Genomic DNA, 16,479 nt, shown 5'->3' with positions numbered 1-16,479 from the left:
TCAGCGTGGTCTGATGAGCAGTGCCATGTCCACGCCCAGGATTCGAACTAACGAAACACTGGGCCGCCTGCAGCGGAGCGTGCTAACTTAACCACTTGGCCACGGGGCCAGCCCCCTTTCCTTTTTTTTTTTTAAAGATTTTATTTTTTCTTTTTCTCCCCAAAGCCCCCCGGTACATAGTTGTGTATTCTTGGTTGTGGGTCCTCCTAGTTGTGGCATGTGGGATGCTGCCTCAGCGTGGCCTGATGAGCAGTGCCATGTCCACGTCCAGGATTCGAACTGGTGAAGCCCTGGGCCGCCACAGCGGAGTGCATGAACCTAACCACTCGGCCATGGGGCCAGCCCCACTCCCTTTCCATTTTTAATGAAAGTATATAGTATTTTGAGTTTGAGCTAATTAAGTGGACATAAACTGTTTTCAAAAGCAGGAAAATGAGGCTCCCCTTTCTCCCAAATGCTTCCTGCCAACACTAGTATTTGTTTCTCACTATATTTATGTTTAGTATTGGGATCCTGGAGTGGTGATGTGGAGACAGACTGTTAGAAATCAGTATCTTTAAGAGCAGTGTAAATCATCCGAGTTATAATCTCCCTCCTGGTAGTCTCGACCGATGGATCAGGGAAAGCAAATAGCTCAGTCAAGGTCCCTGGACTGCCAGCAAGGAAGAAGGGAGGAAAGCCAAGTGCATTAAATTCCAAGCAGCAGGATATCAAACATTGGATTTCATGCATAAATACACCTAATTCTTGGTAGTGATCTGTGGGTTATTTCCCTTCTTGCAAAATTTTCCGTGTCCTTGCTTTAACCTTTAAATTGTATACAGATAGGGCAGTGGTGATTTAACATACAGTTTACCTTTGAAATGTCAATCTCTCACTCAGACATAACATCCGAGGTGCTAGCCTGTTAGCATGGCTGTCTATATATCATCTACTTTTTATACCTAATATGGGAAATATACTCTCAAAAATTATTGCCCCTTATATGACACATGAATGTTAATGTGATCTTCATACTGTTCATTGGTAAGATAAGCCATTGAGTAAATCAGTGCTCCATTTAATGGTGTCCAGATACTAGCCACTGTGTTCCCCCCACCCCCCAGAAAGACAGGTAAATAATTCCTTGAGGCAAGAGATTGACAACACATATTGCAACTGTATACCAAAGAGGAAATGTAATAAGTTAAAGGAGCAGCAGAGGACTGGAGAAGATGGATTCTGCCCTCTAGAAACTGGTTTTGCCACTAGCTAGCCTTATTATCTTGGTCACTTAAGCTTTTTTTTTGTTTGAGGAAGATTGGCCCTGAGCTGATGTCTGTTACAAATCTCTCTATTTTGTATGTGGGACTCTGCCAGAGCATGGTTTGATGAGCAGTGTGTGTGTAGGTTCACACCCAGGATCCAAACCCGCCAACTCTGGGCTGCTGAAGTGGAGTGTGTGAACCTAACCACTGTGCCACTGGGCCAGCCCCTCACTTAAGCTTTTTGACTCTTGGTTTCTCGTTAATCTTGCCCATTTCATACATGTTGGTAAACATGATAGAAGTGTAAGGTACTTAACTTGTTTTTCCCCAGTGGGTATTCACTATATTGTGCTTTATAACTTTATTCACACTTTATTTATATATTCTTTAGTAAGGATAGAATATTTCATTAAAAAATACCAGTCAAATACATACAAAAAGAAAACACGTGTTTCTTTAGGTTAAGCTCAATTCTAGACTCAAACAATAAAGAAGACACAGCAATGTAACGTATTTCTTTATGGACCAAACAACATAAAGCTAAAACTTCTGGAGTTATAGGTTCTTAATAAAATTACCCTCCGTGATTGAATATTTAATACACCTCTGTTAGAATTTGACAACTCAGGTAGTGTAAAAAAAGATACCAAAGATGTCAATAATGCCAAAAAGCTTCATCTAGTAGATATCATGTGTATATGAATAAAAGTGTAAGGTTTCTTTTGAAGAAGTGAGAAAGGTAAGGATACTCTATACAACCATCTAAAAACCCAGGATAGGTTTCAGAAATCTTTGCGGAGCTACATTTGCCCTTTTCTATTTGTGACTGAAAAAATAGTTGCTTACTTCTCTATAGATCTGCCTTCTGTATTCTTTTAATGTATTAATTTCAATAGTTTAATTTTTAACCTTATTAATACTCCTGTTATCTGGCAGAGTAAGCCTTGGACTAACTGTAAGCTGTTAAAGGCAGCAGCTCCCAACCAGTGAATCAGGACGGTGTTTTTCTTTTACACTTTAAAATTTAAATTTTGTTTCATGATACATCACCACGTTTCTCATGTAATTTTCTAGGAACCCTCTGGATATTGATGCCACAGGTGTGGTTGGACTGTCATTTAGCGGACACCGAATTCAGAGCGCCACAGTGCTTCTCAACGAGGATGTCAATGATGAGAAGACTGCTGAGGCTGCGATGCAGCGCCTCAAAGCAGCCAATATTCCAGAACAGAACACCATTGGCTTCATGTTTGCATGCGTTGGCAGGGGCTTTCAGTATTACAGAGCCAAGGGGAATGTTGAGGCTGATGCATTTAGAAAGTTTTTTCCTAGTGTTCCTTTATTTGGCTTCTTTGGAAATGGAGAAATTGGCTGTGATCGCATAGTCACTGGGAACTTTATATTGAAGAAATGTAATGAAGTAAAGGATGATGATCTGTTTCATAGCTATACAACAATAATGGCACTGATTCATCTTGGGTCAACTAAATAAAGCCACCTGCAAAGTGGCTTTTGCAGTGTAACTTTTGGGCTCTGCCTTTTCCAGAAAATGGAAACTTGGGATATGTGTATTTTAAACAAAAATAACTTTATATGGATCTGTTTTGTAGCTTTGATGCTCTAATGATTACACTGGGGGTAGTTTTTAAGATATTAGATGGAGGACAACTTTTTACATATCATAATGCAGGCCTAGAGTTGAGAGCTTTTGCATCAGGTACAAGCAAACTGATCATGGCTATATTGCATCAGATTATTATTGCACAGTAGCTGCTGTGTAATGTGACTTTAAATAGTCTCCTGCATAGGAAGATTGAAAGAAGATTCATCAATAGGATGGAGGTTTAAGACATTCCATGACTACTTCTGCATTGTTAGAGGATCTTTTGGCAGAATCATGAAGACTTTTTTTTCTCCCTTAATAAAGGAGAAAAATTACACAGATGGCTTGAGAAATCTTTCTCTGCTTTATAATTTTACCAGTTTTTTCAGAAGCTGTAACAAAATTATTACCGACTTTTTACTTATTTGATAAAAATTAACTATTTTTGTTTTAGTACTCTGCAGTTGCTGAGTCAAATAAATTGCCAAGACGAATCAGTATTATTTCATAAAAAAAATTTTTCCTTTTCTGTCAATAAAAAAATTACAAGAGAAAATCATTTTCACCTAGTTCTGGGTAGCTAATTGGCAGACCAGACAATTACATCACCTTATTTTGGTTTTATACCAATAAAATGTACCTTGGAACTCATTCAGAGATAGTGTTTTGTATTGTATTACTTTTGGTGAGTGAAGGAAGGAAGTAAACTAATCCTTTAGAAAAGTAAACCCAGCATAGTAGGTATTTGTCAGCTAGTAAATCCTGGCATATTCTCAGTAGAACCATTTTCAAATTTGAATTTCTAATTATGCAAGCATCTAAATGAGCTATGTCCAGAGAACACCAGTTTCCCTGCGGTATCCATTCTTTCCTTTTCATCTAGTGATAGAACCTTTGGTTTTCAGTTAGGCACAGACATTCTCCTGGAACAAAGACTACCTTTCTCAGTCTCTCGAAAGTATGACTGTTCTGGTTGGTGAACTGTGAGCGGAAATATGTGTCCTTCAAAATGGTGTGACCGTTTTTTTTGCCCTTTCTCAATCTTGTTACTTGGAAGTGGATCTGGTAGTGAGGCAGCCTGGACTCTAGAGAAGAGGCAGTGCTCTACTGTGGAAGAGAACCACACGGAAGGATCCTGGGTTGCTGTGTAATTTTGTTGAAGTGCTACTACCATAACCAGCCTGGACTGCCTACCTCCAGATTGTTTTACAAGACAGAAATTAATATCAATCTTGCCTAAGCCACTTTTTTCCCCAGGTCTTTGTTACAGGATATCTTTATATTAGCATATTCTACCTAATACAGTATGATATAACTAATGTATGGCACTTTGGTAAAGGTCAGTGGTTCTAACAAAATGGGTAGAAAACTTGCAAGGTAAGTGAAATTAAATGTATTAACATTCCTGCTTTTCTTTTTTTAATCATTTTTCTCCCAATTTTTACCTTAAAAGATTTTTCTCTGTTTACATATATGATAAAAATACTTGTCTTGTGTATTTGTGGTTATCCTAAATCTTAGTTCCTGAAGAAGGTCCAAAGAAAAAGTTTATCATAGAACTTTTAGTCTGTGAATGTTAATATTTAGTCATTTTTATTTAGCTATTAACTTTTCTATTTGACATTAGTACCCATTATCAAGTAGACAGTGCCTGAAAATTCGAGTCCTTGAATATGTTTACATAGCTCATAAGGAAAATACTTCATAAATTTTCTTTGTCCCTGATATTAACCAGAGTTGGTTGAATAGTTAGAGGAGAAAGGATTTTAAAAACTGAGAATATGAACAAAATGAGCCTGAGGATTGAATGAGTTTATTTTTTCAAATTAATACTCATAAAATGTTTTATTACTTCTCAAAGGAGAGTCTGCTGCAGGGTCATTTCATACAATATTTGAAGTTAACATAGGGTTCTTTTTTTTTTACAGCTGAGCCTTTGGGGCTTGTTATGAACAATAAGTTCATTTGGCTACAAGGTTGTAACCTTGGTACAGAATAGAAAGGGGAGAAGTTAACCCAATAGAAATGAGTAGTACTGATAAAAACGAAAGTCATCTGCCCTGCCTCCCAGAGGCCTTGATGTTGCGTGGAAGGGGAATAGTAGTTTAACCAAATTTAAAATGAAATAACTAATTTACTACAATTTTGAAAGGCTTGTCTTAGACAAAAGCAAGCATTAAGGGAATAATTACTGTTTCAGCTAAAAATATACGAAGTGCCTAGAAATGGTAACCATTGTAGTCAGTCGTGAAACTGGGAAAATGATCACGCGAAAAAACTGATGTGAGCACAAAGAGAAGTAAAGATGTACCTTTCGTGTCTTCACACTAAACTGCCTTCTCTTGCGTGATAGTCAGATTTATAGGACGGTTTGATCAAGACATTTAAAAATACTGATTTCCTTTATATGCTTTCAAAGCAAAATCTTTGCACAGCTGCAATTTGTTTTGTAAAAGTGCTGTCAAGGAATCTATTTCCGTTCCCTTTTATTCAAGTAGAACTAAACTCTTTATAAGCCAAGTAACAATCTAAGGAAGAGGAGGGAAGGTAGGCCTTGGGATTAAGACCTGGAAATAGACACCGTGCACACTGATATAATTAATAATCTACTGTGACCTATATTAATGAAGGGGGGGTCCAGTAGGTCACTTCACTAATACATTTCTCTCCACTTTGGTTACATATTGGCACATGTACCAACTTCTCAATCTAGTACGACAAGACAGGCCAGATAGGAAAAGTTTTGCCACTGATTTTGATTGTCAACTTAATACAATGAACATGCAGAGAATGTAAAATAAACTACAAATCTGAGAATTCTCTATTCATTCTGCAGAAAGTTTTAAGAAAAAAAATCGACTTCTGTCGTTTTCTGCCGACACAGTCTAACTCAGATTAGCACCACCATAAATTCCATTTTACTGGAAACAGAAGACTCTAATTTGATTGGAAATTATGAGGTTTTTAGATGACTGACTTGATTTCACCTGTAGAAACTGGGTGTGCGTCTGCTTAGTGAAAATCCTAAAATAACAGAACATAGTCAGCATTAGTTAAACATCCTTGTTAAATGAACAAAATTAATATCTATACTATGGAAAGAATGTTATCAGAAAGTTATTTTAGTATTTTAAAGAACAGTCAAATATTTGTAAGACATATTATTTTTGTTTTATATATTTCATTTCTGCCTTACACCACAATGAGACAGGTTACAAGAATATATGCTACTATAAAGTGGAAACATTGGCAGAAACCAATAAACTTCATTTAATGTTTTGGTACCAAGAGTGTATGGAGCATTTTCATTTCATAACAGTTTGTATAAAAGTTATTGTTCTCTAGTGACTGTCATCACAGCCAGCAAAAGAGGCAAGATTGGGGCCAGCCTGGTGGCACAGCGGTTAAGTTCACACATTCTGCTTTGGCGGGCTGGGGTTTGCTGGTTCCAATCCCAGATGCGGACCTATGCACCACTTGTCAAGCCATGCTGTGGCAGGCATCCCTTATATAAAGTAGAGGAGGATGGGCATGGATGTTAGCTCAGGGGTGGTTTTCCTAAAAAAAAAAAAAAGAGAGACAAGATTGGTAATTACAAGAAATTGGAAGAAAATATATTCATTAATTTTAAATGCAAACTATCAGAATGAGAATTTTGAGACCATTTTTTTTAACATTTACACAATATTTCCAAGTCTGACTAACCAAAATTCAATCACCATACATGTATCTAAAACATACTCTGTTCAAAGCTTTGTCATGACACTAGAATTGCAAATAGGAATACAACAGCTGACCTGAGTTGACATCAGCAAAATGGTGGACTAGGACTCTCCAAAGCTCTTGTTCCCCCACAGAAACATTGGAGGAAAAAAAAAGAAAACCAGCAACTGGATGAACCAACTTCATTGGAGCTCTGGAAAGCAGTCAAAGGTTTACAGCAACCAAGACAGTGCCCAGTGAAGAAAAACCATCTTCAAAACGGTAGGAGAATTTTATGATGTTTTTACTCGTCCTTGCCCCAATGCAGTGGCAGTCTTATTCTTGAAGTGGCAGAAGCGTGGTTCTCAGTTCCCTCTCAAACCAGAGGAGGCAGAATAGACTTTATTTGCAAATTCTTGTGTATGTCTTTTCTGTTCTGTCTGGGGGGGTACCTGAAAGACTGACTCAAGGTGCTCATCTTTGTTTTGCATAACTTGTAAATCAGGAATAGTGGTGGGCACTGCTTGTAAAGGTGCAAGGTAACTACAGACTCATAGACACCTAGGGCAAGAGATAAGATATACCCTGTAAGGCCCAAAGGAGAAGCAGGGGTGAGATTTTTAGGAAATTGGACATTGAAAAGCAGCTGTACATGGGGGTGGATTTAGAATGCCACATGCATGCCCAGGCAAAACACATACTCAGAAAAGATCTAAGACCTTAAGCTTTCACCTTGGTCTGATCCCTAGGCTTGGAGCAAGCCTAGCTAAAGAACTGCAGGAGTGTCCTAGCACCCAGCTAATCTGGAAAGACAAGGAGACCTGGTGTTCAAGGAAATCTCTGTCAAAACAGCTGGACATCAGAGAAAAGTAACAGACTTCAGTGATCACACAACAAGGAAAAGACTTTGTAAAAATAGTTTGGAAAAGTCTCAAAACAGATGGGCAACAGCCTTCAGCAATCAAAAAAAAGTGGTGAACCCTGGGGATAGGGAAGAATCTTACAGCCAGAATTACTATATTATAAAGTGAAATGCCTGATTTTTGACAAGAAAAAAATTGCAAAGCATACAAAGAAGTAGAAACAGGGCCTATTCAAAGGAACAGAAAGTGGCCCTGAGGAAGCCCACACATTGGACTTAGAAAAAGACTTTGAAATATGCCCAGAGAACTAAAGGAAATCAGGAAAATGATGTATAAAATGAGAACATCAACAAAGAGAAATATAAAAAGGAACCAAATTCTGCAGCAAAAAGGTACAGTAATAAAATATTTACTAGAGGGGTTCAACAGCAGATTTGAGCAGGCAAAAGAACTCATCAGCAAACCTGAAGACCAGACAGTTGAAATTACTGTGTCTGAGGAGGAGAAAAATAGTAAACAGAACCTAAGGGACTTGTAAGACACCATCAAATCGAACAGGGAGCATGTTACGGGAGTCCCAGAAAGAAGAGAAAGCTGCATAGAGATTATTTGAAGAAATAATGGCAAGAAGCTTGCCAAATTTGATTCAAGACATTAATGTCCCTATCAAGAAGCTCAGTGAATTCCAAAGAGGGTGAAGTCAAAGACGCACATCAAGACACATTGTAATCAAACTATCCAAAGCTAAAGAGAGAGAATCTTGAAAGCAGCAAGAATGAAGAGACTCATTACATAGATTACAGTAGTCTTCCCTTATCTGTAGGGGATACATTCCAAGATCCCCAATGGATGCCTGAAACCACAGATAGTACTGAGCCCTATATATTATGTTTTTTTCCTATACATACATAAAGCTATTATAAAGTTTAATTTACAAATTAGGCACAGTATGAGATGAACAACAATAAAATAGAACAATTATAACAATATACTGTAGTAAAAGTAACTGTAGGTCTTTGCAACCTCAGCATATGATTTTTTTCTTACCTTATTGAGAAATTTCACCTTTTCACTTAAAGGAACCACTTTTTTTACTTTTAGATCGGCTCCTGAGCTAACAACTCTGGCCAATCTTTTTTTTTTTCTTTATTCTTCTCCCCAAAGCCCCTGGTACGTAGTTGTATATTCTAGCTGTGAGTGCCTCTGGTTGTGCTATGTATGTGGGATGCTGCCTCAGCATGGCCTGATGAGCAGTGCCATGTCTGCGTCCAGGACCCGAGCAGGTGAAACCCTGGGCCACTGAAGCGGAGTGCGTGAACTTAACCACTCAGCCACAGGAGCAGCCCCTAAAGGAAGCACTTTATGGCTGGCTTCTCTTTGGCATATCTGAAATGCCAGCATCACTACCCTTGTGCTTTGGGGCCATTATTAAATAAGAGTTACTTGAACACAAGCTCTGTGATACCGTGACAGTTGATCTGATAACCAAGATGGCTACTAAGTGACTGATGGGCAGGTCACATTCACAGCATGGATATGCCAGACAAAGGGATGATTCACATCCTGGGCAGGACAGCATGAAATTTCATCATGCTATTCACTCAGAACAGCACAAAACTTAAAACTTAGAAATTGTTTATTTCTGGAATTTTCCATGTAATATTTTTGGACCGTAGTTGACTGTGGGTAACTGAAACTGTGGATGAGGGGGGACTACTGTGTCAGATTTCTCTCCAGAAACCTTGGAAGTCAAAAGGCAGTGGTTTGATAAATTCAAAGTGCTAAAAGAAAAAAACTCAACCAAAAATCTTACATCTGGAAAAACTTCAGAAACGGGAGAAATTAAAACATCACCAGATAAGCAAAAGCTGAAGGAGACTGATTCCACTAGATCTGCCCTGCAAGAAATGCTAAAGGGAGTTCTTCAGGTTGAAATGAAAGGACAATAGGAATGCAAAGCCATGTGAAGAAATAAAGATATCCAGTAAAGTTATACATAGGCGATTATAAAAGCCAGTATTCTAACTTTGATTGGTAACTTGACTTTTCCTTTTCCACATTATTTAAGAGACTAATGTATAAAAGTTATTGGTCTGTGTTTTCAGACAATTCTTAAAGATGTAATTTTGTGATATTAACGGCTGAAGGAGTGAATACGGAATTATATAAGAGCAAAGTTTTTATACACTATTGACGTTAAGCTGGTGAAAATTCAAATTAGAGTGTTGTTACTTTAGGATGTTAAATGGAATTAAAATGTTTCATTACAAAAAAATCAACTAAACACAAAAGACACTAATGCAGAAAATGAGGTACAAAAAGCTATAAGGCATATAGGAAACAAACAGCAAAATGACATAAGTCCCTCCTTATCAATAATTACTTTAAATGTAAATGGGTTAAACTCCAATCAATAGAGACTGATGAAGTGGATTTAAAAACATGACCTAACTATATGCTGTCTACAAGAGACTGATTTCAGATCCAAAGACACAGATAGGTTAAAAGTAAAAAGATTAATATATTCCATGCAAATAGCAACCAAAAGAGAGCAGGGGTGGCTATCCTATTTTCAGACAAAATAGACTTTAAGTCCACAAAGGTTACAAGAGACAAAGAAGGAATTATATATTAAAAGGTTTAATACATTAAAGATGTAACAGTTATTTACACATCTAGTAACAGACCCTGAAAGTATATTAAGCAAAACACAACATACCCAAACTTAGGAAGTGTGATGAAAGCAGTGCTAAGACAGAAATTTATAACTTTAAGTGCTTACCTTAGGAAAAATATCTGAAATCAACATTGTGTTAAGGAACTAGAAAAAGAAGAATGAACTAAACCCACCCAAAGCTAGTAGAAGGAAGATGAGAGCTAAGCTAAGCAAAATAGAAGAAAGAAAAGCAATTGAAAATCTCAAACCAAAAGCTAGTTCTTTGAAAAGATTAACAAGGTAGACAAACCTTTAGCTAGACCAGGAAAAAGAGAAGACTCCACTTACCAAAATGCAGATATAAAAGTGGGGATGTTACTAATGATTCTATAGAAATAAAAAAGATTATAACAGTATTATGAACAGTTGTATGCCAACAAATTGTATAACCTAGATGAAATGGATATATTCCTAGAAACACAAAACCTTACCAAGAATGAATCATGAAGAAATAAAAAAATCTACATAGGCCTATTACTAGAAAGGAGATTGAATCAGTAATCAAAAACCTCACAACAAAGAAAAACCTTGCAACTGATAGCTTCAGCAGTGAATTCTACCAAATATTTAAAAAAGAAATAAGACCAATCCTTCTCAAAGTTTTCCAAGAAATTCAAGAGGAGGGAATACTTACTTATTCCAAAAAGCCAGCATTGCCCTGATACCAAAGCCAGACAATGATAACACAAGAAAAAAAAAAAGCTACAGACCAATATCCCTGATGAAAATTGATACAAAAATCCTAAAAAAATTAGCAAACTGAATTCAACAGCATAATAAAAGTTTTATAAACTTTGAACAAGTGGATTTATTCCTGCAATGCAAGCATGGTTCAACAGATAAAAATCAATCAATATAATATGTTACATTAACAGAACGAAGGGGGAAAAACCCACATGATGAATCAGTTGATGCAGAAAAAGAATGTGACAGGACTCAAGAGCCTTTTATGGTAAAAACAGCACTAGGAATAGAAGGAAACTACCTCAACATAATAAAGGCCACATAAAATCTCATAGCTAACATCAGACTCAATGGAGAAAAACTGAACGCTTTTCCTCGAAGAGGAGGAACAAGACAAGGATGCTAGATTTTCTACTTCTATTCAACATAGTATTGGAAGTTCTAGGCAGAGCAATTAGTCAAGAAAAAGATACTGAAATTGGAAAGGAAGAAGTAAAATTATCTCTGTTAGCAGAGTACTTGATCTTATATGTAAAAAACACTAATGGTCCCACACACAAAAACCTGTTAGGATAAACAAATTCAGCAAAGTTTAAGAATACAAAAGTGATGTACAAAATCAGTTGCCTTTCTATACACTAATAATGAACAATCTGGAACAGAAATTAAGATAATTCTCTTTACAACAGCATCAAAAACAATAAAATACTTAGGAATTAGCTTAAGGAGGTGAAAGACTTGTACAGTGAAAACTAAACATTGCTGAAAGAAACTAAAGATGGGACTGATAAATGGAAAGACATCCCATGTTCATGGATTAGAGGACTTAATATTGGTGCAATGTCAGTACTATCCAAAGTGATCTACAGATTCAATGTAATCCATTTCAAAATTTCAATGGCATTTTTTTACAGAAACAGAAAAATACATCCTAAAATTCAATGGAAAGTCTAGAGACCCCAAATAGCCAAAACAGTCTTGAAAAAGAAGACCAAAGTTGGAAGGCTCACACTTCCAGATTTCAAAATTTACTGCAAAGCTACAGTAATCAAAATAGTGTGGTACTGAAATACAGAGAGACATATAAACCAGTACAACAGAATATAGAATCTAGAAATAAATCTTCACATATATGGTCAGGTGATTTTAGGGAAGTGTGCCAAGACCATTTAATGAGAAAAGGACATCTTTTCAACAAATAGTGTTGGGAAAACTGGATAGCAACATGCAAAAGAATGAAATTGGACTCTTACCTAATACCATATACAAAAATTAACTCAATACAAAAATTAACTCAAAATGGATCAAAGACCTAAATGTGAGACCTAAAACTATACAAACTCTTAGAAGAAAACAGGGGAAGCTTCAGGACACCAGATTTGGCAATGATTTCTTGGATATGACACCAAAGTCACAGGCATCAAAAGAAGAAAAAATAGACAAATTGGACTTCATCAAAATTTAAAACTTTTATGCATGGAAGGACACTATCAACAGAGTTAAGAAAATCCACTAAATGGGAGAAAATATTTGTAAATCACATACCTGATAAAGAATTAACATCTAGAATATATAAAGAGCTCCTAAAATACAACAACAACAAAAGACAACCCAATTAAGAAATAGGCAAAGACTTGAATAGACAGGTATCCAAAGAAGACATACAGATGGCCAATAAGCACATGAAAAGATGTTCAACCTCACTATCATTAGAGAAATGCAAATCAAAGCCACAATGAGATATCACTTCACACCCATTAGGATGGCTATTGCAAAAAAAACAGAAAACAATAAATGCGGCTGGCCCTGTGCCTGAGTGGTTAAGTTCATGTGCTTTGCTTCAGCGGCCCAGGGTTTCACTGGTTCGGATCCTGGGCGCGGACCTAGCACCGCTCATCAAGCCATGCTGAGGCAGTGACCCACACAGCAGAACTAGAAGGACCTACAACTAGAATATACAACTATGTACTGGGGGGCTTTGGGGAGAAGAAGAAGAAAAAAAAAGAAGAAAACACTAAATGTTGGTGAGGATGTGGAGAAATTGTCTTAAAGGGGAAACGGTTCACAGGAGGACCGTTAGATTCATTCAGTCAGTGCTTGCTCCTCTGCCTCAACTATTTGTCAGCCCCAGACCTTTGGTGTTCGGAACACCCATTGTTCCAAACTACTCCAGAACTGTTTATTTTTCTGCCTCCTGAAAGTCATTATTGCTTTCTATTATGTTTCAGGGTAACTTCACAGTTGGAAAAATCTGTCTGAAGAAATTGTTCTAGCCTAATGAATTCTTCATATTGCCCCTAATAAGATGAAAACCTCACATTCTGCAAAATCATGCCCTAAAAATGAAAAGGCTTATGGGGAAAATAGATTTGGAACTTTGTAATCTGATCAGTAACAAAAACAATAATCCTAAATTTCCCCTAGTATCTGCACAGAGAATTAGTTGGTCCATCTTTTGCAGCCTTAAACTTTTGGGCTTGTGTTTCTTCCTTTCAGATATAGATCCTTGAAATCAATCACTTCTAATTGAAACCATTTTCATCAATACTAAACATATGATCTAGAGGTAGCCTTCTTCATTAATCAATGCTTTTTTCTTAATCACCAGATGAAATGTCTTCACAGCCTACCTGTACTCGCAGCTTCCCAGACAGCTTAACATAGCGAAAAGTTAGGAGGTTTTTGAAGGCACTAAATGCGCCACTCCTTGCACTTAAAGGATTTTCATCTTTTTACTTAGGGTCATCATATATTGCTAAGAGTTTCTCTTTAGTTGTGAGAAAGTTTGCCTCTGACTGCTTCAACATATTAGCTTACTGGGAAAAATGTCTGAACCAATGCAACTTCCACATAGGACTGATATCATTCCCCTATTTACCAATTGCATATGAGCCAATAATATACATTACAGAAACACATACCTTGCAGCAGAACAGACTGTGTTTCATGGTATGACAACTTAAGTCTTTAATTTAGGGAAGAGAGAGAGATTAAATCTTTTACCTTATGGTGTTTCATTTTCTGCCTTTGTAACAAAGAAGCAATGATTTGGTTCACTTTGATATTTCCTCAGTGTTCTCCGTGACCTATGGAAAATAAGAATTAAGATGTTTTCTCCATCTCAATTTTTGTTTATATGCACACCCACCAACACGTATTTCTTGCCTTATTCACATATGTAAACCTACCCCTTCTGTTTGTGATGTGAAGAGTTGAGGTGAGATAGCCCAGAACACGCAAACAAGCCAGCACTCTGCCCTCCAATGCTCATCAGAACACAGAAGAGTTGTGTCCGGTCTCAAGTAAGTGTCCTCACAGCCTATTTTCTCTGTTACCCAAAGTTCTAACAAGCTTGGTGAGTTTTTTTTAAAGATAGTACAAATGATAAAAAAGTGGGTATGGGGAAAAGACTGCCAGAGTGAGTCACATTAACAGCAGTGAGAATAACTGATGGCGAGATAACAGAAGAAAGTGTCAAACACAAGGACTAAAAGAACCTGTGGCTGGCTAGGGCTGTTTAGTATAGGGGCAAAAACTCCCCCTAAAGCCAGTGAGCCCTGAGACTGTCACCCATATCAGTGGAAGCATAAGTACAGTATGAAAAACATGGGGGTTTGGGAGCTAGACTTACCTTGTCTTACCACCTTCTAGATGTGTGATCTTGATCTTAACCTCTCTGAGCCTCACGTTTTCTCTTTTGTAGAGTGAGACTAATAGCACCTGCCTCACAACAGGTGTTGACTTGTATGAGTTAACATATATGAAATAGCAACCACAGTGCCTGGCACATACAGGCATCTGACATTCATGATACATCGTTACATTGCTTTCTTTCCATTTGAAGAGTTGTACTTTCAGAACTAGGGCATTATTGCAATAGGGATGATACATAATTACAACCTAAATGTATGCTAGGACTGAGGCTGTGGGTTTACTTAATGAACAAATGGGGAAGATTGCCTAGGGAGGTCTATATTCCAGAGGCACATTAGGTGACCTGAACAAACCTATCACAGGGTAGCTGGTAAACTGAATAAATCTTTATTGGTGTGGTGGCAAAGGGAGTTTCTTGGTGAAGATAGGTTATTAGTAATTTTTAAAATAGAATGTGATTTTCATAATATAAATATGCAGTGATTTTCATAATACAAATAGGAGCTAATATTATTAAGCAAGTCCTAGTCCCCATAATCAACTTTATTGTCAGGACACAGATCTTGTCACATGTGGTAAAAGGCATTTCTCTTGTTTCCTTATAGTTGTGACCTCACAATTATTGACTGAGATTGTTTGACTTTGAAAAGATAAGTGGTCAGTGAGCTAATTTTGTGTATGCCCAATACCATATCCAGATTTTTACCCTTTGTTTTGACATCTTTTTTCCCTCCATTAAAAAAAGTAGCAATTTAATACTTAAGTTCCAAAACTTTTCCCAATTAAAGCAGAGTAGCTCTGTGTGGAAAGGCTTTAAAGTACTTTTCATTTTATTACAATGTGTCTTTATAGACAGAAAGAGGTCAATTTGTTGTTTTATGTGTGTGTGGTTTCTAAAAAAGAATTGAGTTTTTACCATCCCATTGAACATTCTGAAAAAAAAATCAAGAAGCAAACCTTTTAGGGAGAGATGCCGTTGGTAAATTACAAGCATAGGTACTTGTGCATTCAAAGCCTTATGGCAGGTGACCATTCACATGCTTCCTGTCAGATTTGACTTTATCTGTGTTAATCTTTCCAGTTAACACCATGATCAATAATAAATGTTCAGTTCTCTGAGAACTTCTCAATTGGTTATTTTACCATCAAGCATTTTACAAACGAATGTGGTTCCAGACATTATCATTACAAATATGGTAAAGATCAACAAACTTATAACAAACTGTTAAAATACTTAATTTCACTTAATTATAAAGTACAGAAACATATCTCAATCTCTTGATAACTCAAAATCAATTTTTGAGCATATTAAAATACATCCAACAGCATCATTTAATAATATCTCCTCTTTCAGTCTTTTTATTGTGAAATATACATAACAAAATTTACCATTTTTAACTGTACAGTTCAGGAGCAGCACATCCACAGTGTTGTGTAAACATCACCACTATCCATCTCTGGAACTTTTTCATCATCCCATACTGAAACTCAGTATTCATTAAATATTAATTCCCCATTCTCCTACTCTCAGCATCTAGTAACCACCATCTTACTTTCTGTCTCTATGAATTTGATTATCCTAGATATCTCAAAAAATGGAATCATACTTTTATTGTTTGTTTGGCTTATTTCACGTAGCATAATGTCTTAAATATTCATCCACAGTGTAGCATATATCAGAATTTCATTCCTTTTCAAGGCTAAATAATATTCCATTGTATCTTTATACTACATTGTGTTTACCAGTTCATTCTTCAATGGACATTTGGGTGATTTCCACCTTTTGGCTATTGTGAATAATGCTCCTATGAACATTAGTGTACAAATATTATTTGAGTCCCTACTTTCAATTCTTTTGTGTATATACCCAGAAGTGGAATTGGTGGATCATATGGTAATTCTATGTTTAATTTTTTGAGGCACTGACATATTGTTTTCCCGTATGGCTAGACCATTTTACATTCTCACCAACAATGCACAAAAGTTTCAATTTCTCCACATCCTTGCCAA

The 16,479-nt window shown here is 36.7% G+C and overlaps 2 protein-coding genes across 2 annotated transcripts in view; one reads left to right on the top strand and one right to left on the bottom strand.

Annotated features, from left to right (window-relative positions):
• The window catches only part of FBXO22 (F-box protein 22), a 31,144-nt gene extending 28,374 nt beyond the window's left edge, over positions 1–2,770 (top strand). The window contains exon 7 of the mRNA XM_046652212.1: positions 2,322–2,770. Within this exon, the coding sequence (XP_046508168.1) occupies positions 2,322–2,739 (418 nt within the window). The 3' untranslated portion in view covers positions 2,740–2,770. The remainder of the gene's footprint in view (positions 1–2,321) is intronic.
• A 3,598-nt stretch (positions 2,771–6,368) lies between these two features.
• The window catches only part of NRG4 (neuregulin 4), a 118,972-nt gene continuing 108,861 nt past the window's right edge, over positions 6,369–16,479 (bottom strand). Inside the window, exons 5-6 of the mRNA XM_046652761.1 lie at positions 13,819–13,901; positions 6,369–6,408 (exon numbers count right to left, since the gene is read on the bottom strand). Coding sequence (XP_046508717.1) covers positions 13,885–13,901 — 17 coding nt within the window. The 3' untranslated portion in view covers positions 6,369–6,408; positions 13,819–13,884. The remainder of the gene's footprint in view (positions 6,409–13,818; positions 13,902–16,479) is intronic.

Source organism: Equus quagga, chromosome 2, assembly GCF_021613505.1.
Source record: "Equus quagga isolate Etosha38 chromosome 2, UCLA_HA_Equagga_1.0, whole genome shotgun sequence".
Classification (NCBI taxonomy): Eukaryota; Metazoa; Chordata; class Mammalia; order Perissodactyla; family Equidae; genus Equus; species Equus quagga.
This window is presented reverse-complemented; position numbering and strand designations above follow the sequence as displayed.